This window comes from Malania oleifera, chromosome 7 (genome assembly GCF_029873635.1).
Source record: "Malania oleifera isolate guangnan ecotype guangnan chromosome 7, ASM2987363v1, whole genome shotgun sequence".
NCBI lineage: Eukaryota > Viridiplantae > Streptophyta > Magnoliopsida > Santalales > Ximeniaceae > Malania > Malania oleifera.
In genome coordinates this window covers 100,194,019-100,218,754 of record NC_080423.1, presented here as the reverse complement: position 1 = coordinate 100,218,754, position 24,736 = coordinate 100,194,019, and the positions used below count along the sequence as shown (strand labels likewise).

Genomic DNA, 24,736 nt, shown 5'->3' with positions numbered 1-24,736 from the left:
CAAACGTTAAGTTAGTTGGGATTTGAGGGAAAATCTCCGAAGGAAGCTTTATTTATACATTGGTTTGAGTATATTTTGAAGTGAAGATCACTATAAGAAGTATTTTATTGTGTCTTTTGACACTTATATAATGAAACTTTATCGATTGTTCCCATGAATGTAAGTATTATCGAACTACGTAATTCTTTGCGTTGGTGTTCTTGTTTTCATATATACTGCGTCCATATACTCTATATTTGTTCTTTATTGATTGTTGTTTTTAATTTTTGTGGTACAAAATTATTATTCACAACAACCTTAAAATAATGAAGTATCACCAAAATTTTGAGGAAGAATTTTTCTCCTCTCCCTTATAATTAAGCAATCACTTTTCAAATTAATTGATTTACCTTAGCCATACATCTTCCACATCAAGTTGCAATCAATCTAAGAAGAAATGGATCATCACAAATAATGTATTCTCTCTTACAGACCGTTTGTTTATTCTGTCATTTAGCAGAAAACATTATCCTTTTACTCTCTGGTCTCCAATGTTACTTGGCTGCTAGGAGCCCAACCAGCCCCTCAAGCTTTAAACCCTCACTAAACCTCTCCACTCCACCCACCATGGAGACCCTCAAATCATCCTTCCTCCACTCCACTCCTCTCCTCCCTTCACACCACAAAAGTGACAAAACCCCTCCTCCTCCAAAGCCCACCTCAAAGCCAAAACCCAAATTCACCAAAACACTCTGCGCAGTATCCCCAGACCCCTGGACTCTCAGCGATGGCAACATCAATCGTCCCAAACCCATCTCCAAGAACCCCAAAAACCGGCTCTCTGACGACAATGCCCGCCGAATCATAAAGGCCAAGGCCCAGTACCTGAGCCTGCTGAGGAAGAACCAGGGCTCCACCGCCCAAACCCCCCGGTGGATCCGCCGGACCCCCGAGCAGATGGTCCAGTATCTGCAGGACGATAGGAACGGGCATTTGTACGGGAAGCATGTGGTGGCGGCCATCCGGACCGTTCGGAGCCTCTCGGAGAAGGCCGAGGGGTCGTACAATATGAGGGAGGTGATGGGATCTTTTGTCACGAAGCTCACTTTCAGAGAGATGTGTACTGTGCTGAAGGAGCAGAAGGGGTGGAGGCAGGCCAGGGACTTCTTTGCTTGGATGAAATTGCAGGTTCGTCTCTTAAAGTTTTTCTAATGGTGGTTAATGCTTCTCTTTTTTTTGAAAAAAAAATTTGTAATTTTATCTTTCAGGCAGTTTATGCAAGTTTTTGTTTTTTTGTTTTTGAAAAAGAAATGTTCTTATTGCTTCCTATAATCTTTTTCATTTATCTGTTAAATGATTATAAAATGGTGGTTTATATTGATGAATTTCATTTGGGTTATTGAATTTTTTTTAAAAAACTTTATTCCTCAAGCAGGCAGTAAAATTGGTCGGTTTTGCTGAGAGAACATATATTTTTTTTAAAAAAAAATTCCGCAGTTTACTTTTAGGCTGTTTATAATTATGCTTAGTGTTGATATACCGTCTTTTTTTTCGCTGGAGGTGCTTCCATATTCTGAACCTGCTATTGGTTTTGGATTTTTATTTTTTATTTTTTATTACCAACGGTGGTTAATGCTTTTCTTTTTTTAAAATAAAAGTTGGTGTCTTTTTGTTTGTTCTTTTGAATGCGGTGTATAGCTTAATGGGTGTAGTAATTAATGTATTGATATGCTTAAACAGTTAATTTACCACCCCAGTGTCATTGCCTACACAATTCTTTTACGCATATATGGGCAAATTGGAAAAATCAAGCTTGCAGAACAGACATTCTTGGAGATGCTTGAAGAAGGTTGTGAACCAGATGAAGTTGCTTGTGGTACGATGCTGTGTGCATATGCTAGATGGGGACGCCATAAGGCAATGCTCTCATTTTATTCTGCCGTGCAAGAAAGGGGAATTACACTTTCTGTTGCTGTTTTCAATTTCATGCTCTCATCTTTGCAGAAAAAATCACTCCATGGAAAAGTTATACAGATATGGATGGATATGGCTGATAAAAGAGTGGTCCCTAATCATTTTACTTTTACAGTTGTCATTAGTTCTCTTGTGAAAGGAGGACATCACGAAAAGGCTTTCAAAACTTTTGAAGAGATGAAGAATCTCGGGTTTGTACCCGAGGAGGCAACCTACAGCCTTCTTATTAGTCTCTGTTCCAAAAACAATGACCCAGACAAAGCATTGAGACTCTATGAAGATATGAGATCTAGGGGCATAATTCCTAGTAATTTTACATGTGCATCACTTTTAGCCCTGCATTACAAAAACAGGGATTATTCCAAAGCTGTTTCCGTCTTTACAGAAATGGAGACCTATAAAATTGTAGCTGATGAGGTTATATATGGTTTGGTCATCAGGATATATGGCAAACTTGGCCTTTATGAGGATGCGATGAAAACATTTGAAGAGGTCGAGAAGTTGGGCCTCCTTACGGATGGTAAAACGTATTTAGCAATGGCGCAAGTCCATCTCAATACAGGGAATTTTGAGAAGGCTTTGAATATTATGGAATTAATGAGATCTAGAAACATTTGGTTTTCAAGATTTTCTTATATTGTTTTGTTGCAGTGTTATGTCATGAAGGAAGATTTGGCATCTGCTGAAGATACTTTTCAGGTTCTAACCAAGACTGGACTTCCTGATGCTGGCTCATGCAATGACATGCTCAATTTGTATATGAGGCTGGGCTTAGCTGAAAAAACCAAGGATTTTATTGTTCGGATGAGGAAAGATGGAATTGAATTTGACGAGGAGCTTTGCAAGACTGTTCTGAAGATATATAGCAAGGAGGGAATGCTGAGAGATGCTGAGCAGTTGATAGAAGAGATGAGTGCAAATGGGTCATTTACTGACAGTAAATTCATTCAAACATGCTTTGCAGCTATGCATGGAGAATTTGTGAGACTTGATAAAGATGAAGACACTTATGAGACAGATCAACCCATCACTATTGCTTTTCAGTTGATGCTTAGTTTGTATCTCTCTGCTGGCAATACAAATAAGGCAGAGGAAGTACTGAAATGGTCGCTTAGGATGACTGATGGCTTGTCAGTAGCCAGTCAGCTTATTAGAAAATTCATCAGAGAAGGCAAGAAATTTTCTAATGTATTTCAGCCTCAAGCCCCAACCTTCATTCATCTTCTGTCTGTGTAAGCATTTATGCTATGTTATTTCTTTAGGATTGACATTTATCTTTTATAGGTGATGTATCTGAAGCTGAAATTCTGTATGGGCAATTGATCAACCTAGGCTGTATGCCAGAGGATGCAGCCTGTGCCTCTATGATTAGTTTGTATGGACAGAAAAACGAGCTAAAAAAAGCCCAAGACATTTTTTTGGCAATGGCCGACTCTTCTAAAGTTGGAAAACGATTATATACCTCAATTATTGATGCATATATGAGGTGTGATAAACCAGAGGAGGCATACTTGCTTTACGCAAAAGTGACTGAGGAGGGGCATGATATGGGGGCTGTTGCCATCAGCATTCTTGTGAACTCTTTGAGTAGTTATGGTAAGAGTGATAGATGTCTCTGCAGACCACTAAATACTTTGTTCCTTGTCATATTTTGCAAGGCATTAGACTCCAGAGACTAATATTGATATGCAAAGCTATTGAATATTGTGCATTTGACCTGCAATTTTTGTTACTGATTTTACAAAACCTGATCTATCTTAGCTCGAGATAATGAAATTGTGAACATTTAACCAACACTTGTCGAAATTTACCAAGGAACCTACATACCCTGATAATAAAACCAGCATACTATATGTGCCTTTGAAAATGCAAAATCCTTCCTTTGCATCTCATTTATTAAATCGTAATGATTCTGTATCTTTGAAATCATACTTGTAGTTTGCTGAAGAAATCAAAACCTACTACGCTAGTTTTTGTAGATAAATTTTGGAATGGTGTTTAGAGTTGATATTACTGTTATCTAAATATCATGTGTATCTGATTTTAAATAATTTATTTTTTTCCTGAAAATTAATGCATCGGTGGTAAGTCATGTATAGCCCTTGTAGAAGATAAGGGAAGATTGTTAAGATGGTTTAGGCACTTGCAACATATACTAAATAACGCACCTGTGAGGAGGAGTGAGCTAGTTAGTGTTAGTCACAGTAAGAGGGGGAGGGATAGATCTAGAATAACTTGTATAGAGATAGTCAATAAGGATCTGATAGCTCTCTCCAACTTTTGGAGGGTATTGCCTTAGGTCCTGTGGAATGGCAAAAGAGGACTCTTGAAGCTGACTGCTCCTGTGGGACTTAAGGCTTGGTTGTTGTTTATGTTTTCCAAGAAACTCCCAATTTTACTATTTTTAGTGATACTGTCACTCTAATTTAAATCCCAATGCTCAATTGTAGTGCTTAGATATGTTATGTATGGATATTGAAGCATAGCATATTCAGAGGATAGTGTTTAGTAATTAATACTTCTGGGTTTATTATGTAGTTGTTCTTGTTTCAATGTTGATCAGTTATAATTCATTCCCAGGGAAACATCAAGAGGCAAAAAATGTCATAGACACTAGTTTTCATCGAGGATTGGAGCTTGATACTGTGGCGTACAATACCTTTATCAAGGCAATGCTAGAAGCAGGTTGACAAGGGCCTCCTCTTTTTTTTTTTTTTTCATATAAAGAAATCTGCGCTATAGAAACTTAGGACATAAGCAGCTATCGAATTTTGCAGGCAAATTGCACTTCGCAGCCCATATTTATGAACACATGCTCTCCGTGGGAGTCCCTCCATCAATTCACACATATAGCACAATGATCAGGTAAGCACATTTACTTATGTTCAATTAGTGTAGAAAAGAGAAAGCAGGGAAATATTTAAAGAAAAGAAAATGATAATTGATGCAGTGTGTATGGACGAGGTCGAAATCTGGATAAGGCTGTTGAGATGTTCAACATGGCTCGTGGCTCAGGTGTTTCATTGGATGAGAAGGCATACACCAATCTGATAAACTATTATGGAAAGGCTGGTAATGATTTATTTCTGTCTTTCTCTTTTCTTTTCTTTTCTTGAAATAAAAGAAAAAAAAGTTTTCATTTTTTTTTCTCTAGAAAATCTGGTAAAATTTTATAGCTTGTAATTCTTGACAATCATAATAATTTTGAAATAACCGAAGACTCTATGGCACTCGAAGCCCACCACTTCTGTTATAGTTGGACTCCTCATGCACCCTCGCTGCTCCATGCTGTGTTGAGTGTACACCGGACAGGCACAAGATTTGTGTCCAAACATCTTGTCGATCTTAGGCCCTCCTAGCTCATCCAAAACATACCCTAGTAAAAGTAAATAAACAAATACTATTCAACTAAATATTATCAGTGAGGGTCTTTGTGAGGAGAGCAGCGTTTGTGTTGTACACAAGTAATGGACGTTCTTAAGAGGGACGAGAGAGGAGAAACCAAGCAATTCCCAAGAAGCTTAAGCATGAATGATGCATGGTTGAAGGGAGTAAGGGATTCCCTTAACTAGTGGCAATCCAGAGTGAGGGGGTTGGGGGAATTTATAAGGGAAAGGCCAAAAAATGTCATCCACTAGTAAGGGTTACAACTCGTTCAATGTGAAAGTGATAAATTACTTGTCTAATATAGTTATGGCATATGGTTAGGGTGATAGAAAAGAAAAGGAAACATGTGTCACACGTGACACGTGGTGGGCGCTTTAGTAGCCTAGGGAACCCCAATTTGAGCCCACCAAGTCAAGACTCTCTAGAATGTCCTCCCCAATTTGAGCCCACCGAGTAAAGACTTTCTAGAATGTCCTAGGACCGGGATCGGTAGAACCTACCATGTGTGTAACGACCCAAAAATTATATTGCTATATATATATATATATATTCCACATATTAAACTCTGATACCATTATATAATATCCCGAACCCTAAGTGGGTACCGGGCTGATTTGTTCATCACGTATTTCTACCTTGCAGCGGAATCATACACATAATATCCTAGATACAATACCAGAACACTATTGTCATTATAATTACATAAGTTACTCTCCAAAAATAATACTACAATATAACCCCTTTATGTATAAAAAATATCACTATATACATAACTGAGATCTCACCAGCGCTTATTTTAAATAATACTATCTATGTCCTGTCCTGTAGCTCTAGGCTCGATCCCCTCATGGTCCTGAAATGTTGAAATATTTATTGGGGTGTGACATCTCTTAGTAAGACGGAATAAATTATTGTCAGTGTGTGGTAGATGAGTTTTACATATTTAAACATAGCTATTAATTAAATTGTAACTGAAAAGCATCTGTATAACAATCATAACTTACACGTATACATTTCAAGGTACATACTACTCAAACATACTTTAACGTAATAGATAATTTTGTTTTCATAAAACTACATATATACATAAGATACTTCCTTTTCTTTCCCTTGATGGTTCTATCATAACATCTTGAATTAACCTCGCATGATCAGGATGTGCGGCTCGAGGGCTGGACTTAACCATGACTGGCCTACTAAGCTAAGTCAAACATAACATAATTATGCACGATTGCCCACCCAACCTGGTCCACCCATCCTACGCTTCTCAACGCTTCTCGGGTCGGCACACAGTGGGTATCCTACGTTTCTCAACACTTCGGGGCTAATCGGCTCCGACGCCGACACTTTCTAAATAGTTTGACAGTACTGTTGGCTATACACCCAACCTGGTTCGCCCATCCTACTCTTCTCAACACTTCTCGGGTCGGCACACAGGGGGATTACACTATTTGATCTTGCTAACTAGTTACGGTACCGTGATCATAACATACTTAATCCATCAGGGTTATGATATCATATAGTATAGTTTATATAATATATCTGTAAACGTGATCTCATTTCATAATCATCATTTCATAAATCTGTATAAATCATGTTTTCACTGTCATATCATATCTGTCTTGGTATAAAATTGGCATAACATATCATACTCGGCTTAAAGCCGTCATTTCATAACTTAGCATAAATCTGTCTTGTCATATTACTGCATACGTGGTCTTAAATTTCCACGAAACTGTCAAAATTTTCGTCACCTTCGAAATCAAAATGGCAGTCGATTTCCGTCTTGCATAATTTCCGTCGAAATCTCAATGAATCACCCGAAATTTATCGAAACCTCGAAATTTTAGCCAAATTTGTCGAAATTTATCGAAACCTCGTGAGTGAAGTGAAATTTCTCTTTTAATTTATTTTATTTATTTTATTGAAACAAAAGGTTATCGCAAGTGCTTTTGAAATTATATGAAAAAATAAACTTATAGTAATATTTTATTTAACCATTCATGTCTAAATTAACAATATTCGTATAAAAAATAATATTTAAATGATTTATGAATTTCATTTGCATTAACTGAATATGTTAATGTACATTATCTTACAAACATGTTTGATACACATACTATTTTACAACTTTTCCACATATGAAACATAGATGTATTTAATTTGTAATATATTAGTCTTAAGACTTATATTTTTATGTTTTTTAACCATTTCTAAAGTTTCACAAAGAATTCCATGCTTTACTACTAGTTTTCATTATTTTTTCAAATTGAAATTGAAATCGACGTCGAAATCGAAATTTCCGTCGAAATTTCTGTACTTTTGGAGTTTCGAAATTTGAGTCGAAATCAAAATTTAAGACCTTGACTGCATAAAGCTGCCATATCATATTTTCATCATGTCCATATCATTCTGAAATCGGTATAAAATCATGTGCATAGCATTTTCTGCACTCAATATAAAAATCGTAATCTGCTGTATATCATCTTAAAGTATTCTAATCGTAATCGTTTCGTCATTTCTCATGTCACACAATTTGAGTAACAATTCTTAAGATAATAATTTCCCTGGTAAAATATAGATTTTGCTGAAAGATAAGATATAACTTTTCCTAGGGTTTTTTCAACCAAATACACATTAATAAATAAACCATAATTTTCATACCCATAAATTTTTTCAGAAAACCATATATAGTATTCTAGGATTCACATATTATAATTTAATGGGTTGGATTTCTAAAATAACTAACATAATTTATTCCCCTTACCTGATTCCCGGAGAAATGCCTGCAGGGATCCTAAAATGGTACCTGCGGCATTCGCACAAAATCCTGTATTCATATACCTTAGTTTAATCAGCTCAACCTCAGAATGATAACTATATTAACATTTTCTAGGCCCATACACTCCCCATAATTGGTTAAACTTTAAAAATAACTGATATAATTCATCTTTCTTACCCTAACTTTGGAGTGGTGCTTGGAATGCCTAAACTGTAAAACCGCTCTGGTTAAACTGCTAAGAATTGAAACCAGGACTCCGAAATGATGTTTATATCTCAATTCCAGCTGAAATTTGGGGAGAAATTGAGGAGAGAGAGTGCGAATGCCGTACCCCTAGAGAGAGAGAGTGAGAGAGAGTGATTTTCTCTAAAAAAAAAAACTTAAAGCCTATTTATAGGCTGCTGACCCAAGACAAAACCGTTGATGGTTTTCCTGAAACCGTTGACGGTCTGGCATTTAACCACACCTTTTACCGCATTTTCACCCTTAATGATCCTCGGTAAATCGAAACCATTGACGATTTTCCTGATCTTGATAAAACAGTCGACGGTTGGCCTCACCAAACCATACTCACACAAAACCATCGACGATTTGAGGGAGACGGTTTTCTTGAGGCTCTCTCAAACCATCGACGGTTTGGTCCTACACCAAACCAAATTCTCTTTTTTCTTTATTATTTTTATTATTATTATTTTCTGGGTCTCTACATCCTCCTCTCCTTATAAAAATTTCGTCCTCGAAATTTGCTATCTAGCAGTTATGCTAACATTTGGAGAAAATCGCTGAAATTTTATTAATTATCCTCACTTATGGCGGAGGAATATCGTGGTTACAATAGAGGGTTCTAGGAGATTACAATTAATCATAAAAACTCTCTCAAAACCTTGTAAAATATAAAACCATTACATAAAAATCTATAGTTAATTACGCCCAACTGGTTAACCTACACAAAACCTGCTTACATACAGGTGAACACTTACCTGAACTATTACATTATCCAACTCTGGGCCCTGCTGAACAAAATATGGGTACTTCTGGCGCATTTCCTCCTCTAGTTTCCATGAGACTTCTTGGTGCGTAGTTCCTACTCTTTCTGATCTAGAATTTGAACCGGCACTTCATCATACGATAGAGTATCACCAAGTTCCAGTGCCTCATAACTTATTATATGCGACGGATTTGGGACGTATTTCTTTAACATAGACACATGAAATAAGTCATGGATTCTAGATAACGCTGGGGGTAACGCTAACCTATAGGCAACTGGACCGATTCTTCTTAGTATCTCGAATGATCCAATGTACCTATGGTTTAGCTTACCCTTCTTACCAAATCTCATCACTCCTTTCATTAGTGCAATTCTTAAGAACACGTGATCTCTTACATCAAACTCCTGCTTCCTTCGACGAGTTTTTGCATAGCTTTTCTGTCGACTCTTAGCTGTTTTAATTCTATCTCGGATAGCTTAATTTTCTCAGAGGTTTGCTGTGCGATTTCTGGCCCTAAAATCTGCCTTTCACCAACTTCATCCTAATATAGTGGAGTCCGACAGCTCCGACCATATAGTGTTTCATACGGTGCCATCTCAATACTGGTCTAGTAACTATTATTGTAAGCAAACTCCACCAGTGACAGATACTGAATCCAGCTGTCCCCAAAATCTAGCACATAGGCTCACAACATATCTTCTAATATCTGAATGGTCCTCTCTGACCGTCCATCGGTCTGGGGGTGAAATGCCGTGCTGAAAGTCAACTGGGATCCCAAAGCCCTCTATAAGCTTTTTTAGAACTGAGACATGAATCGTGGGTCCCGGTCTGATACGATGGACACTAGTACTCCATGAAGTCTAGCTATCTTCTGAATATATAACTCTGCCAATCTACTCATGGAGTGGTTAGCCCTAATTGGAAGAAAATGGGCAGTCTTCGTCAAACGATTTACAACTACCCATATGACATTTTGCTTATGTTGTGCTGGTGGCAATCCTATGACAAAGTCCATGGAGATATGCTCCCACTTCCACTCAGGAATGTGGAGTGGTTGCAATGGTCCTGCTGGCCTCTGATGCTCAGTCTTTACTTGCTGACATGTCAAACATTGTTCTATATGTCGGACAATTTCTCTTTTGATATTGCTCCACTAGAAGGATTCCCGCAAATCTCTGTACATTTTCGTACTTCCTGGATGTACCGTAGGCAGGGACCGATGCGCCTTATCCAATATTGTCCTTTTAATCTCAGCGTCATCAGGTACGCATAGCCTGGTACGAAATCTTAAAGCTCCCTCATCTGAAATATTAAAATCTACTCTCTGTCCACTCTACACCTTATCCATAATCTTTACCAATTCTGCGTCCCTCATCTGAGCAGTCTTAATCCTTTCTAGTAAAGTTGGCTGAAGTACTAGATTAGCAATACATGTTTGATGATTACCCTCGACCAGCTCCATACAAAGTATTTTTAAATCCATTATGATATGATGTTGCGCCACCACTACTGATACTGAGGCACTTACTGACTTCCGACTCAAGGCATTAGCTACCATATTAGCCTTCCCTGGGTGGTAACTGATGGTAAAGTTGTCTTTAATCAGTTCCAACCACTTTCTCTGTCTCATATTCAACTTCTTCTGCGTGAAGAAATACTTTAAACTTTTATGATTTGTGAATATTTCACACTTTCCACCATACAGATAATACCTCCAAATTTTCAATGCATACACCACTACAGCGAACTTTAAATCATGTGTAGGGTAGTTCTTCTTGTATTCTTTAAGTTACGGAGAAGCGTATGCCACAACTTTTCCTTGTTGCATCAGAACACACCCCAACCCTTTTTGAGACGCGTTACTATAGATCACGAAACCATCATTTCCTGATGGAATGGTCAAAACTGGAGCAGTGACGAGTCGTTGTTTCAGTTCCTGGAAATTTTGCTTAAAATCATTGGTCCACTTGAACTTCACATTCTTCCTTGTCAACTGTGTCAGAGGACCCGATAATCTAGAAAATCCTTCCACAAACCGCTGGTAGTATCCTGCCAGACCTATGAAACTTCTGATCTCTTGAACATTCCTCGGTCTCGCCCAATTCACTACTGCCTCTATTTTGCTTGGATCTACAGTGATACCATCCTCGGATATCACATGTCCAAGGAATGTAACTTCCTTCGGCCAGAATTCACATTTTCGGAGTTTAGCGTACAACTTCCTTTCTCTCAACACCTGTTGCACCATCCTCAAATGACTCACATGCTCCTCAGAATTCTTAGAATTAACCAGAATATTATCAATGAAAACCACTACAAATTGGTCCAGGTATTCATGGAAAACCTTGTTCATTACATCCATAAATGCCGCAGGAGCATTGGTCAGTCCGAAAGGCATAACCAGGAATTCATAGTGGCCATACCTGGTTCGGAAAGCTGTTTTCGGAACATCTTCTGATTTAATTTTCACCTGATGGTGTCTGGATCGACGATCAATCTTAGAATATACCCGTGTTCCTTGAAGTTGATTGAACAAATCATCAATACGGGGAAGAGGATACTTATTCTTAACTGTCACTTTATTTATCCCGCTGTAGTCGATACACATCCTCATCGTCCCGTCTTTCTTCTTTACAAACAGAACTGGTGCTCCCTAGGGTGATACACTAGGTCTGATAAACCCCTTATCTAGTAATTCCTGCAACTGTTCCTTTAATTCCTTCAATTCAGCTGGAGTCATTCTGTAAGGAGCTTTAGAAATTGGTGTCGTCCCTGGAAGTAAGTCAACTACAAATTCTCTATTTCACAATCAGGAGGCAATCCAGGTAAATCTTCTAAAAAGACATCTGAAAATTCCCTCACTATTGGAATATCTGCAAGTTTTAATTCTCACCCTAGCGCTTCCTTTATACAGGCTAAGTAGCTGTGGCATCCGTCCAGAAGTAGCCTCTTCGCTTGAGTAGCTGACACTAGTTGTGGTGAGGAGCGCATGCACAACCCCACAAATCTATACTCCTGCTCCCCTGGAGGTCTGAATACTACTTCTTTCTGATGACAATCGATACTTAGATAGTTAGCGGCCAGCTAGTTCATCCCCAGAATAATGTCGAATCCGTGCATATCAAGTACTACGAGATCAGCTGGTAACATTCTTCCGTGAATATCTACGGGATAGCCTTTAAGCACCTTCCTACACACCACTACTACTCTTGTCGGTGTGGCCACAGATAATTCGGCATCCAGTGGCTGGGCTTCTATCCCACTTAGTCTAATATACTCCCGAGAAACAAATGAGTGTGCTGCTCCTTAATCAAACAAAATAATAGTTTTAATTGAAAACATAGATATATTACCTGTCACCACATCACTGGCCGCTTCTGCGTCTCTTGGTGTCAAGGCATAAATGCGCGCCTGCACGGTATTCCTCTGTTGGTCGCCTTGGGGTGCTTGGTTGTTTCCTCAAAATTGTCTCGGAGCATACATATTACTGGACGGCGCACAACAGTCTCGTGCCATGTGTCCGAGTCTACCGCACTGGTAGTATTTGTTTGTCCCAGCTCGACATTCCCCAACATGCTTCTTGTTACATCTAGGGCAAGTAGGGTACACTCGACCCCTCACCTCCGGTCTTTGCTCTCCACTGTTTCTATCTCTTCTCCACGGACCCCAACTGGTACCTGCTCGGAATTCAGGAGGTGGGGGCCTCTTCCTCGGACTTTGCACCCCAGCACCTCTCTGTAGGCTAGACTCTATCACTGTTGCTTTATTTACTAACTCTAAGAAGGTCTGGACCTGGAATGCCACCACCTGCTCATAGATACTTTGTCTCAGGCCTTCCTCAAATTTTCTTGCCTTTTTCTCCTCATCTGGCACCATGTATGGGCAAATCGAGACAGCTTTACAAATCTAGCTGTGTACTGCTGAACTGTCAAGTGCCCCTGGGTCAAATTCAGAAATTCCGTTGCTTTATCATTCTTGGTAGTAGCGGGGAAGTACCGTTCGAAGAATATTTCCTTAAAGCGGCTCTAGGTCAAAGCTATGGGTACCGGTCTCTGCTCCTTCCACAGCTTCACTGATCTGCACCGGCATTTAGCCTCCCCTGTCATTAGGACTGTACATGGTTCGGTGCGGTTTGGTTTTGGCCAGAACTGAAAACTGAACCAAAATTTTTGGTTTTTGGATTTCCGAACCAAAACCGAAACTGAACCGAAATTATGCTTTAATTGAAAACTGAAAATGTGGCGGTTCGATTGCGGTTTTTTGGTTTTAAATCGATTTTTTTTTACAAAAAAATAACCTTTATTTTTCATGAAGTTATTGAAAATTTATTGAGCATTTTAATTTTTTATAGGGACTCATAATTTTAACAAAATAAAATATGTTGGGCACTTTTAACAAAAATAACCTTTATTTTTTATAAAGTCCTTAAAAATTTATTGAGCATTTTTATTTTCTATAGTGGCTATATGACTATATTGCATGCTATATTTTTACTAGCCATATTATATATATATATATATATCTTATATAAATTGGTTTTTCGGTTTTTTTTGGTTCGGTTTCAACATAAAACCGAAACCGAACATTTTATTTTTGTAAACCGCAACCGAAACTGAAAACCGAAAAATCGAACCGTTTATGGTTTCGGTTCAGTTTCGGTCCGGTTTTCGGTTTTTCGGTAATTTTTGTACACCCCTACCTGTCATATTAAAACTAGCATATGACACTTTTTGCTCCTCGGTGTAAGGGAGAACTGCCAATATCTCTTTAATATCTTGGACCCAGTTTTTTGCCACAAATGGATCGGCTCCTCCTGATAATGATGGGGGATTCATACGAGTGAACTTCTCGATCGTGCAGCCCTGGTGAGCTGGTGGGTAGCCTGGATCCCTTGAATTCCTCGCTATTTCTGCCATAACTTGCTGGGCGACACTAAGCAATACTGCATCTGAATCACTGCCGTCCATACTGGAAGGCCCCGCATCGTTACCACTACTAGCATGTGCATTGCTACTCCCGGGGTCTATCCTGAAAATAGAACAAAATAGTCTGAGAATCCTAACTTCATAACACAACTAATACATTAATCTAACTAAGAACCACAAGATATCCTCTTACACCCAATCAACTTAACGTCCTTATTCCTAATTTAAGGTTCAGTCTTACTACTTAGAAACAAAAACCGACGATAGTTTACCATGACTTTCTTGAAATCGTCATTCCAGGAAAATCACAAAAACCGGAATGGAATTCCTGCCCCCAGGCCGTGAGACAAAACCCTAAATTCTCATCTTAACTTCCAACAATGACTTACTGAAATCCCAGTCTACCCATTTCCTACCTCATCAAGATCCATTCGTATACTTTGGTATTGTTATCCACTGTCTGCTAAAGTCTACCGAATGTAGCAACCTAGGCTCTGATACCAAACTGTAACGACCCAAAAATTATACCGCTATATATATATTTTTCCACATATTAAACTCTGATACCATGCTATAATATAACGAATCCTAAGCGGGTAACGGGCTAACCTGTTCATCACATATTTCTACCTTGCAGCGGAATCATACACATAGTATCTCAGATACAATACCAGAGCACTATTGTCATCATAATTACATCCAAAAATAATACTACAATATGACCCCCAAATGTATCATAAATTACTTTATACATAATTGATCTCACCAGCACTTAGTTTAAATAATACTATCTATGTCCTATCTTGTAGCTCTAGGCTTGATCCCCTCGTGGTCCTGAAATGTTGAAATATTATTGGGGTGAGACACCTCTTAGTAAGACGGAATAAATTATTGTCAGTGTGTGGCAGATGAGTTTTGCATATTTAAAAATAGCTATTAATTAAACTGTTATTGAAAAATATCTATATAACAATCATAACTCACACCTATGCATTTCAAGGTACATATTTTCTACTCAAACATACTTTAACGTAACAGATAATTCTGTTTTCATAAAACTACATATATACATAAGATACTTCCTTTTTTTTCCCTTGATGGTTCTATCATAACATCATGAATTAACCATGATGATCGGGTTGTGCAGCCCGAGGGCTGGACTTAACCATGGCTGGCCTACCAAGCTAAGTCAAATATAAAATAACTACGCACGATTGCCCACCCAACCTGGTAAGCCCATCCTATGCTTCTTAACACTTTTCGGGTAGGCACACAGTGGGTATCCTACGCTTCTCAACATTTCGGGGCTAATTGGCTCTGACACTGACACTTTATGAATAGTGTGGCAGCACTGTCGGCTACACACCCAACCTGGTCCACCTATCCTACTATTCTCAACACTTCTCGGGTCGGCACATAGGGGGATTACACTGTTTGATCTTGCTAGCTAGTTATAGTACCGTGCTCATAACATACTTAATCCATCAGGGTTCTGATATCATATAGTACATTTTATATAATATATCTGTAAACGTGATCTCATTTCATAATCACCATTTCATAAATCTGTATAAATCTTGTTTTTACTGTCATATCATATCTATCTCAGTATAAAATCGGCATAACATATCATACTTGGCTTAAAGCCGTCATTTCATAACTAAGCATAAATTTGTTGTGTCATATTACTGCATAAAGCTGCCATATCATATTTTCATCAGATCCATATCATTCTGAAATCAATATAAAATCATGTACATAGCATTTTATGCACTCAATATAAAAATCATAATTTGTTGTATATTATCTTAAAGTATTCTAATCGTAATCGTTTCATCATTTCTCATGTCACACAATTTGAGTAACAATTCTTAAGATAATAATTTCCCTGGTAAAATATAGATTTTGCTGAAAGATAAAATATAACTTTTCCTAGGGTTTTCTCAACCGAATACACATTTAATAAATAAACCATAATTTTCATACCCATAAAATTTTTCAGAAAACCATATATAGTATTCCAGGATTCACATATTATAATTTAATGGGTTGAATTTCTAAAATAACTGACATAATTTATTTCCCTTACCTGATTCTTGGAGAAATGCCTGCAGGGATCCTGAAACAGTACCTGCGGCGTTCGCACAAAACCCTGTATTTATATATCTTAGTTTAATCAGTTCAACCCCGGAATGATAACCATATTAACATTTCCTACGCCTATACACTCCCCATAATTGGTTAAATTTTAAAATTAACTGATATAATTTATCTTTCTTACCCTAACTTTGGAGTGGTGCTTGGAATGCCTAAATTGCAAAATCGCTCCTGTTAAACTGCTAAGAATCGAAGCCAGGACTCCGGGATGACGTTTATCTCTCAATTTCAGCTGAAATTTGGGGAGAAATTGAAGAGAGATAGTGAGAATCTCGTAACCCTAGAGAGAGAGAGTGATTTTTTCTAAAAAAAAAAATGACTTAAAGCCTATTTATAGGCTGCTGACCCAAGACAAAACCGTTGACGATATGGCATTTAACCAAACCTTTTACCGCGTTTTCACCCTTAATGATCCTCGGTAAATCGAAACCGTCGACGGTTTTCCTGAGCTTGATAAAACCGTCGATGCTTTGGCCTCACCAAACCATACTCACGCAAAACCGTCGACGGTTTTCCTGAGGCTCCCTCAAACCGTCAACGGTTTGGTTCTATACCAAACCAAATTCTCCTTTTTCTTTATTATTTTTATTATTATTATTATTTTCCGGGTCTCTACAATGTGTCTCTGTGGCAAGTCACGTTGCACATTGCCAATTTTCACATCCTATGAGTGCAAACACTTGATAATAATAATTAATTTCTTTTGTGCCAAATTAGCAGGGGAATACAAGGCTTTGGATTGAGGACACTTTAGGGTCATTCCTTTCTAAGTATTTTTTTCCAATCCCATAAAATCCACAAACCCTAGCCCTTTCCTCTTACACAAAGCTGTTTGGAAAGCAAATATTCCCTTTAAAAACTCTGGGCCTTCATTTGGACTTGCAATGAGTCTAATGAGACTATTTGTCTTTTTTTCATTCATTTTACGGTAGCAAGATGCATGTGGAACAATTTGTTTTTGTACTTCGGTGAGGTTGGGGTGTGGCTCCTGCTACAATTCAGGATTTTTTGAAGGTGGAGTTTTGTGGTTTTGGGAAGAAGGAGAGAGAGGATATTTTGGGACACTGCTGTTTTTACAATATTGTGGTGGATTTGGCTGGAAAGGAGTGCTAGAGTTCTTTGGCTGGAAAGAAATGCTAGATTTTTTAAAGATTGAAATACTCTCCATGATAGCTTTGGGAGAAAATTTTTTTTTTCTTGCTTCTTGTTGAGCTCATTCGTTTGGGGATTTTATTCAAAGGGTTTGGAAGGCAGACTTAATGAAATTTGTTTGTTTTGCACTTTTTTCTTGGGGAATTTCTTATCCGCATTTCATTGTAATTATGTTTTCTTTTTAATAGACTTGTTTTATTATCTAAAAAAAAATATAGGTATTCATGTACAGGTTCAATGTTGGTCAATATCACAATCTAGGGCAAAATGGTAATTTCATGCATTTGACAAAAGTCAACCAAAGTAAAAGATATATGAAAAATATATTGGGTCTTTCAAAGGTGCAAAACAACTTACATCTAGTATAAATGTATAAACTTTTCTGGCATATATGAGTATATAGATCTGCATAGAACAATAATTTTACATCTAATTTCTTGAAATCATCAATTTTTACACTGCTTTTAGCAATGGTTGCATGTCCTAAAATTTGGCAAAAGAGAACTCAGACAGCTAGATTCATACTCACACTCAACATTCATGTTGGAGTGTGAGAAACATCAGTCACAGTTCGCACTGGTAGACAGTGATGTGTTTTTCTTTTTTTGGTTACTGGGTTTATAAATGCTGTGATCTATTGACTTTAATTTCAAGCTGTTTGTTCATTTGTTGGTTACTTTTTTCCTGTCTACATGATTGACAGACTTGTAAATTATAGATGGGTCATGTGCATTGAATGACTGAATAAATCATATCTAACATCTTACTAATGACGAAAGGATGCAATCTCTGAATGCTTTCTGAATTGTCCTCAATATGATACATGGAAGATTTGCTCCCTTTTGTCCTCATGGACATCTGGTTCTGTTGTGGTAGTTAACTATCAGATTTCTTCAATTCTTGGATGTACTCTTTCAGTCTTCACTAATCACAAAGTATTACTTTAGTCATTATAGTGTGATTTCTTCTGTGCAGGCAACAATCATGAAGCATCTGTTCTATTTAAGAAAATGCAGGATGAAGGAATAAAACCTGGAAAGGTATGGACATATACGTTGGGAAAATTGAAGAGATCATGAAAAGTGAAATCTGGGTAACACATTGGAGATAATCTTTTTAAGCATTCCCCTTTAGTGCTAGCTCATGATTGTCACCTACCAGTTATAATTGAATGGTTCTTTGAGCCCCACATGAAATGAAAAAGTTATAAGCATTATCATCGCAGCTTTTGGTATGGATTAGTTCTATTGCAGCTATTAGATCACCTCTCAGAGCCAACATATGCCTTCTTTGCCAATATTTATTATCATACTCGTGTTGGTTTTCTTTTTAATTTTTTTGTGGTTAATAATTCAATTCTAGTAGTTGAAATTTTGTCTTAGGTTGCTGACAAACATCAGGAATTGATTTCCCTACATAGTTTAAGATACCTGATTCCTTTTTGGATTGTTCAATATGACACATGTTATACAGTGAATACATGAAAGAGTCTTGATTTTTAACTTGAAAGAAGCCTATGTTCCTTACCATCCAATTAAATTTGTGTTTCTGATGTGTTGGATTGTTAAGTGCTTAGGCCTTGATTTGCTGGGGACATGCAGGTTAGCTACAATATCATGATAAACATTTATGCTATTAAAGGACTTCATCAGGAAGCGGAGGAACTTATTGTAGCCATGCAGAGAGATGGCTGTTCACCTGACTCACTCACCTACCTTGCTCTTGTTCGAGCTTATACTCAGAGTTTGAATTATTTACAAGCAGAGGAAACCATCATTTTTATGCAGAAAGAAGGGATTCCCCCTTCCTGTGCTCATTTTAACCGTTTAATCTCTGCTTTTGCAAGAGGGGGTTTGATTGAGGAAGCAGAACGAATTTATGGGGAGCTTCCGAGGGCCGGTTTAAGTCCTGATCTTGCAATTTTCCAGTCTATGTTGAGAGGGTATTTGGACTATGGACGCATACAAGAAGGCATCTCCTTCTATGAAAGGATGAGTAAGTCTGTGAAACCAGACAGATTCATTTTGAGTGCAGCCGTGCATTTTTACAAGTCTCTGGGCAAGGAAATTGAAGCTGAATGTGTTTTAAATTCCATGAACAATTTGGGGATCCCATACTTGGAAAAACTTGAAGTTGGATCAAAGCTGAGACTCCCTTAACTATATGGGAACTATTTTGAGGAAAAAGGAGAACTGAGTCTACAAGACCCTAATGGTTTATCTGGGTGCGATTCTGCACTCAAAAAGTCAAGTGAGAAATTCAACTTTGAGGATGCTTTGGATTCCATGAATTGATTGTGGATCCTGTAAGCCACAAACATGAAAACAGAGTTATAGAATTCCATGAAATATTACAGAACTTCTCAGGGATTCTCTAACTGTGCTATTGCCCAATTGCAAGGGATTTGATCTGGGTACAGTGGTATTCAATATGCAGAGCTATGGCTACAGCAGTGACTTAAGTGTGGTTTTGTTAGTTTTATTATCAATCCTTCTTCGGTCCTGCAGCTAAAGGGCCCTCTAACGTCATTCTTGTTTGATGCTAATGCTTCAATGTTGAGCTGGGAATGCTGTTGTAGCATGTCTGCTCATGAATGGCGCTCATAAAGATCATGGCAAAGCAGATACTCTTTCTATACTGGAGTGAAGGAGCTTAGGAGCTTATTCAAGTGTAGTATCAAATTATAGGTGATGAACCCACTTGAACCAAACAAACAGGTATGGGTACTACTTAAAATTGAAAAATGCAAAGTATTGGCAGTTTTCCCCATCAGTTTGGTTTATATATAAGTTTGTACATACATTTGCATACACCCTTTCAAGATTATTTAGCTTTATATATTTGTATGTGATGTACGGGAGACATACGCATGCGTCATGTTAGCAGTTTTCACGATCTTAAAAAAGTAGAGTTCACTCAAAATGTGAGCTGTGTGTCTACCCCTTGGCCCCTTAATGTGCAAATTCAGTTTGATGTTGTTCAGTTTTATTTTTTACTTATTTGGGTGGGAATTTGATCGTCCTCAGGTTGGGGTTGTTTCTTGCTAGCTTGGTAGTTGTTTTTTTACCATCCCTGTTTCTGTTTGATTTTATATACCCCAGGATCTTCCATATTGCCACTCACACCACTCTGACGAGTCTGACCCATCTTCTTCTTCTTCATCCTATCTATATATTTTCCGAGGCATACAGAGTCCCTAAACAATCCAAAAACCCCCATTCTATTCCATTGCTGCTTGAGTTTTCCTCACTTTTTTCACACACCCTCTGCATTATCTACTCATTTCCATTGTCAGTTCTCTCATCATTTTCTGAAAAATGACTGCCACCATGGCACCATCAAGCTCGTGCCAGACAATGCCTCAAATTCTCCAATTGCTCTCTTTTGATGAATTCAATTGGATCAATTCACACACTCTTGATTGTTATGGATGGTTAATCACTTCAATGTTGCTTCTTCTTTTCCCTTGTTTGTTTCATAAACAAAGCTCCTCCAATTGTATTTTCTATGTGTGCAATGTGTGTGAATGCACTAGTCGCGAAAACACATGCAACCAAATGATCATTTTTTTTTTTTTGACAATAAAAGAAGGTATATTGGATAGAGAAAGAGAAATTACAACGAAAGATGACAAGAAGTCCACCCCATAAAAAAAATAAATAAATAAAATGAAATGAAATAATTAAAATTAAAATTAAAATTAATAATTATACAAGGAACCCCTCTTCAATCCTTTGCCTTCATAATTCACTGAACACTTAAGTTAGCTAACTCCCTTTGACCCTTTTTAGTTATGTTTTTACACCCATCAAAGTGCTCTTCATTTCCCTCAGGATCACAAAACTTTAAATCCAATTTGTCCATGACATCTTGAACTTCTAAATCCTTCCTTGAAATCTCCTCCACTGGTGTTGGTAAAATACTGACCTTGTGTTGCAGCTCATTAACCAAATCATCATTTTCAAATATAGAGATCCCCTCCAATCCTTCCAAATGGGATGAGTGTACATATGATAAGTCCCCTAAAACATCACCAGAATAAAAAACATATCCACATTGTTCCCTAATTTCATCCAACAGTAGATCCCTCCCGCAATCAGACTCACAAGACAATTGCTTTCATTATCTGATAAATCCCTCATTTCATTTCCTTCTTTTCTTTGCTAACCCTATCACTAGAATTGCCCAATTTTTCTTAGCATTTATCTCTTTCTAAATAACTAACTCACCTTATAAATTCCTCTTTAAAATCTCTGGAAACCACACCAGAGTGCTTTCTCTTATCCTCAAACATTTTTTTCATATCCGCACCCAATTGCACGATTTTATGACAAGCATAAACCTTGGGACCCTTAGATCCCTTTGCCTTAAATTTAATGTCTGATGCATCAGATAACCTACCCAAAACGCCACCACCTTTATAAACCTTTGCTGCAGCATCCTCTTGCCCCTCTGCAGAACCTGAATCTTCACCCACATTAACACTTTTAGTTATTTCCTTTGTCATCAAGAAACTTTCTGAAATTGAGCTATGTTTCCTGATGAGAAAACTAAACAATAAGTATAACATGTTAAATAAATATTTAAAAATAAAACAAATAAATTTAAAATAAATATAAGCCTAGCCTTGACCTATTAGTTCTCATCTCCTAAGTTTACATTGAGATGAGAGTTTGAATCTCCATGAGATAATGGGGTTTAGAAGGGTTTCAGATGGATGTCTTTTATGGGTATTCTGAAGGCCAACATGCCCAAATTAAAAGAATATAAAATACATAAGATGGTATGAAATATTCATTCAATACAAAGAAATATTTTGACACATAATGAAAACATTAACTAAAATCTGTGTCTATAAAATAACTGAACTTATAAAATAATTTGTACATTATGATACTAATTTTTTAGGGATCCCATTAATTTTATTATATTATAAGTTACATGTGTATGGGATGAAATTCAAAAACTATAATTAATATGCATTACTCAAAAAATTTAATCATTTTAACCTATGTGAAAATATTCTTTACAAGCCATTTTTGGTATAGGGAATCAAATTATGTGAACACTAAGAATATGATGACTAGTTATTTATGGAAATAAAAATGATACATCATTTTGGACAAAATTAAGGGTATTCTGGTCCAAAAATTATTTGCACTATTCATACTGTTATATATAGCATAAATATACTTTGAAGAATGCACAAAGCCCTCCAAACTACAGGAAGGGCATATCGTTGATGGAACTTATTCTGAGAAGAAACTCAAATTCTAACCTTGCAGCAAGTCAGCTCCATGTGCAGCACACCCAGCTCAGTGGGGAAAACATGCATGACTCCTCTCTGATCCCTACCAAATCTGCCAATCCAAGAACATTGCTCCGCCGCACTTAAACTTTACACCTCCGAACTCCATTAACCACAACCATCTTGGTATTTCCTTCCACTGTTTCCCTCCAACTTAGAGAGACTCCTCGTTCTCCTCTGCAACTGTAAAAGTTCTCCAAAGTCCAAATTACCCCTTCCATTGTGGTTTCATCTTTGTTTCCAACCAAATCAAGCCACTGAGAAGTGAGAACTAGATCGCACAAGATTTCACAGTTTTCTCCCAATATCGAAACACCTAAAAATGGAGTAATTGTTTCAAGTCCCTTTGGAGTCCTGTAGATACTTAAAGTTGTGCATGCGTGTATATATATACATAGCCACCTCCATTTACACTTCAGAAAAGCTTCTCTCTTCCCTCTCTCTCTCTCTCTCTCTCTCTCTCTCTCTCCTTGATATATTATTTTTCAGTTCATACATAATAGTCATGTGTACAGGTGGTTCTGTGAATAATGAGGGAGCTGGTTGCATTTTTTGTGGTTCATGAAGTCCCTGCCAGACTGGTTGGTGACAAAAAAGATTATTGTTTATTTTTGTTGATGTTGCTAGGAAGGTTAAGAAGCTAGGAATATGATTGTGGTTTATTTGAGTGCACTATGACAGCAGGACACTGTATGGCCGAATCAGTGCACAGCCATCTTTCACTCATCTGCAAAAGCTACTTAATCTGTGCTTGTAATCACTTTTTTGTTCTTTTGTTATATTCAAAGGCATGTAAACTTAAGAACATATGAGAACTTGGCAATATTAAAATACAAAAAGTTAAGGGTCATCTTTCGACTACTACTCTACAAATGACTAATTCTGCATTATGCATTATGTACAATCATTTCGGCAGAAAATAATTTCCCCCTCCCCAATATGTTTAGTGGTTGAAACAGGGCAATCTGTCCAAACCAACCTTTTTTCTTGTGTTTCAGTGAGAATTTAGTTCATGTGTTTGAAATTTGTGAATTTTGATAAAACCAATATTGGAATTTGTCTAAACTCACACAAGTTCAAATTCACAGTCCCAAATTTGTATTTCCAAATTTCAATATTGTATTTGGTCTAATTTTTTCTTGTAGGGTTGTTGTGAAGAAGATTAAGAAGCTAGGCCAAGATGACAAGATAAGAGTCTGAGAGTGGGGCTCGCAGTCTCCTTGGTCTCTTTTCTGCTACTTCCGGCCAATCGACAACAGCTTCGTTGGTTCAGCTACTTGCACTGTCATGACTCTGATTGTCATCTTCAAATTCTCTGTGGGTATTTTTAATCTAGCTGATCATTTCAACTTCAAAAGAAAAAAAGATTATTGAAAGAATTATTATGAACTCAAAGGTGACATATTATTGTATAAACCAATCTTTAATTAAAGTAACTGAAATTCACAGGTGCAACTACTGGGAAAGCTGAGCTAACAACATGGAGTGGAGAAACATTTTCCAACATGGTTTCAGATTATAGGTGATGGAACAACTCTACTCAAAATGCACATATATGGGTATTTTCAAAAATTATTGTCAGTTTGCTAGGATTGGGTTTGGTCTACAAAATATTGATGGTTTCCTTGCTCCTCTGTTTATGACATATTCTTTCTTTTGCATACATCTATTCAAAATCGGTCTACTTCAGAATTCATTGTTGCTTTGAGCTCTTAACAAGTACTATATGTGTTGTTCTTAGTTTTATGAAGTATGTATTCAAACATCAGAGTGCATGCTTTCCGTATTAACTAATTCAACAGTGTTGCGCAAGATGATTGATGTTATTATAGGCATTTCATCATTGTAATAATTGAACTTAAATAAGATAGATTCATTCCAAATTCACCACTTAGGACTGCCATTGGTTTATGAAGACTGTAGTGGTTGACTGTTCTGGTGATTCAGAATGAGCAGTTTAATTCATGTTACCAGGCATGCTCCATTCAAAGTCACTTTGTAAGCTGCTTGAGAAGTGAAAAAATGATGTTGAAGCATCCTATCATTGTGATAATATGCTTTTTGGTGTCAAATTAATGCCCAT

General features: G+C 37.3%; 1 protein-coding gene across 3 annotated transcripts; it reads left to right on the top strand.

Moving 5' to 3' along the window:
- Positions 1–484: 484 nt before the first annotated feature.
- LOC131159665 (pentatricopeptide repeat-containing protein At5g27270) lies at positions 485–24,418 on the top strand. Of its 3 annotated transcripts, XR_009137849.1 has the most exons (10): positions 485–1,167; positions 1,720–3,124; positions 3,238–3,549; positions 4,534–4,638; positions 4,731–4,818; positions 4,904–5,025; positions 18,321–18,385; positions 18,947–20,062; positions 23,799–23,970; positions 24,103–24,418. XR_009137849.1 is itself a non-coding variant. In XM_058114738.1 (8 exons), the coding sequence occupies exons 1-8, from the start codon at positions 607–609 to the stop codon at positions 19,502–19,504; spliced, it is 3,216 nt and encodes a 1,071-aa protein (XP_057970721.1). In that variant the 5' UTR covers positions 557–606; the 3' UTR covers positions 19,505–20,331. The 3 variants fall into 3 exon arrangements, 2 of the variants coding, with proteins under 2 accessions (XP_057970721.1, XP_057970722.1); XM_058114738.1 differs by lacking the exons at positions 23,799–23,970; positions 24,103–24,418 and having other exon boundaries at positions 557–1,167; positions 18,947–20,331; XM_058114739.1 differs by lacking the exons at positions 18,321–18,385; positions 18,947–20,062; positions 23,799–23,970; positions 24,103–24,418 and adding an exon at positions 6,496–6,813 and having other exon boundaries at positions 557–1,167.
- Positions 24,419–24,736: the final 318 nt, after the last annotated feature.

Excerpts from the sequence above, each read along its gene's own strand:
- LOC131159665 (XM_058114738.1), top strand. The coding sequence starts at position 607 with ATGGAGACCCTCAAATCATCCTTCCTCCACTCCACTCCTCTCCTCCCT. Across the intron at positions 1,168-1,719 it reads TTGCTTGGATGAAATTGCAG|TTAATTTACCACCCCAGTGT; the intron begins GTTCGTCTCTTA and ends ATGCTTAAACAG. Across the intron at positions 3,125-3,237 it reads TAGAAAATTCATCAGAGAAG|GTGATGTATCTGAAGCTGAA; the intron begins GCAAGAAATTTT and ends TATCTTTTATAG.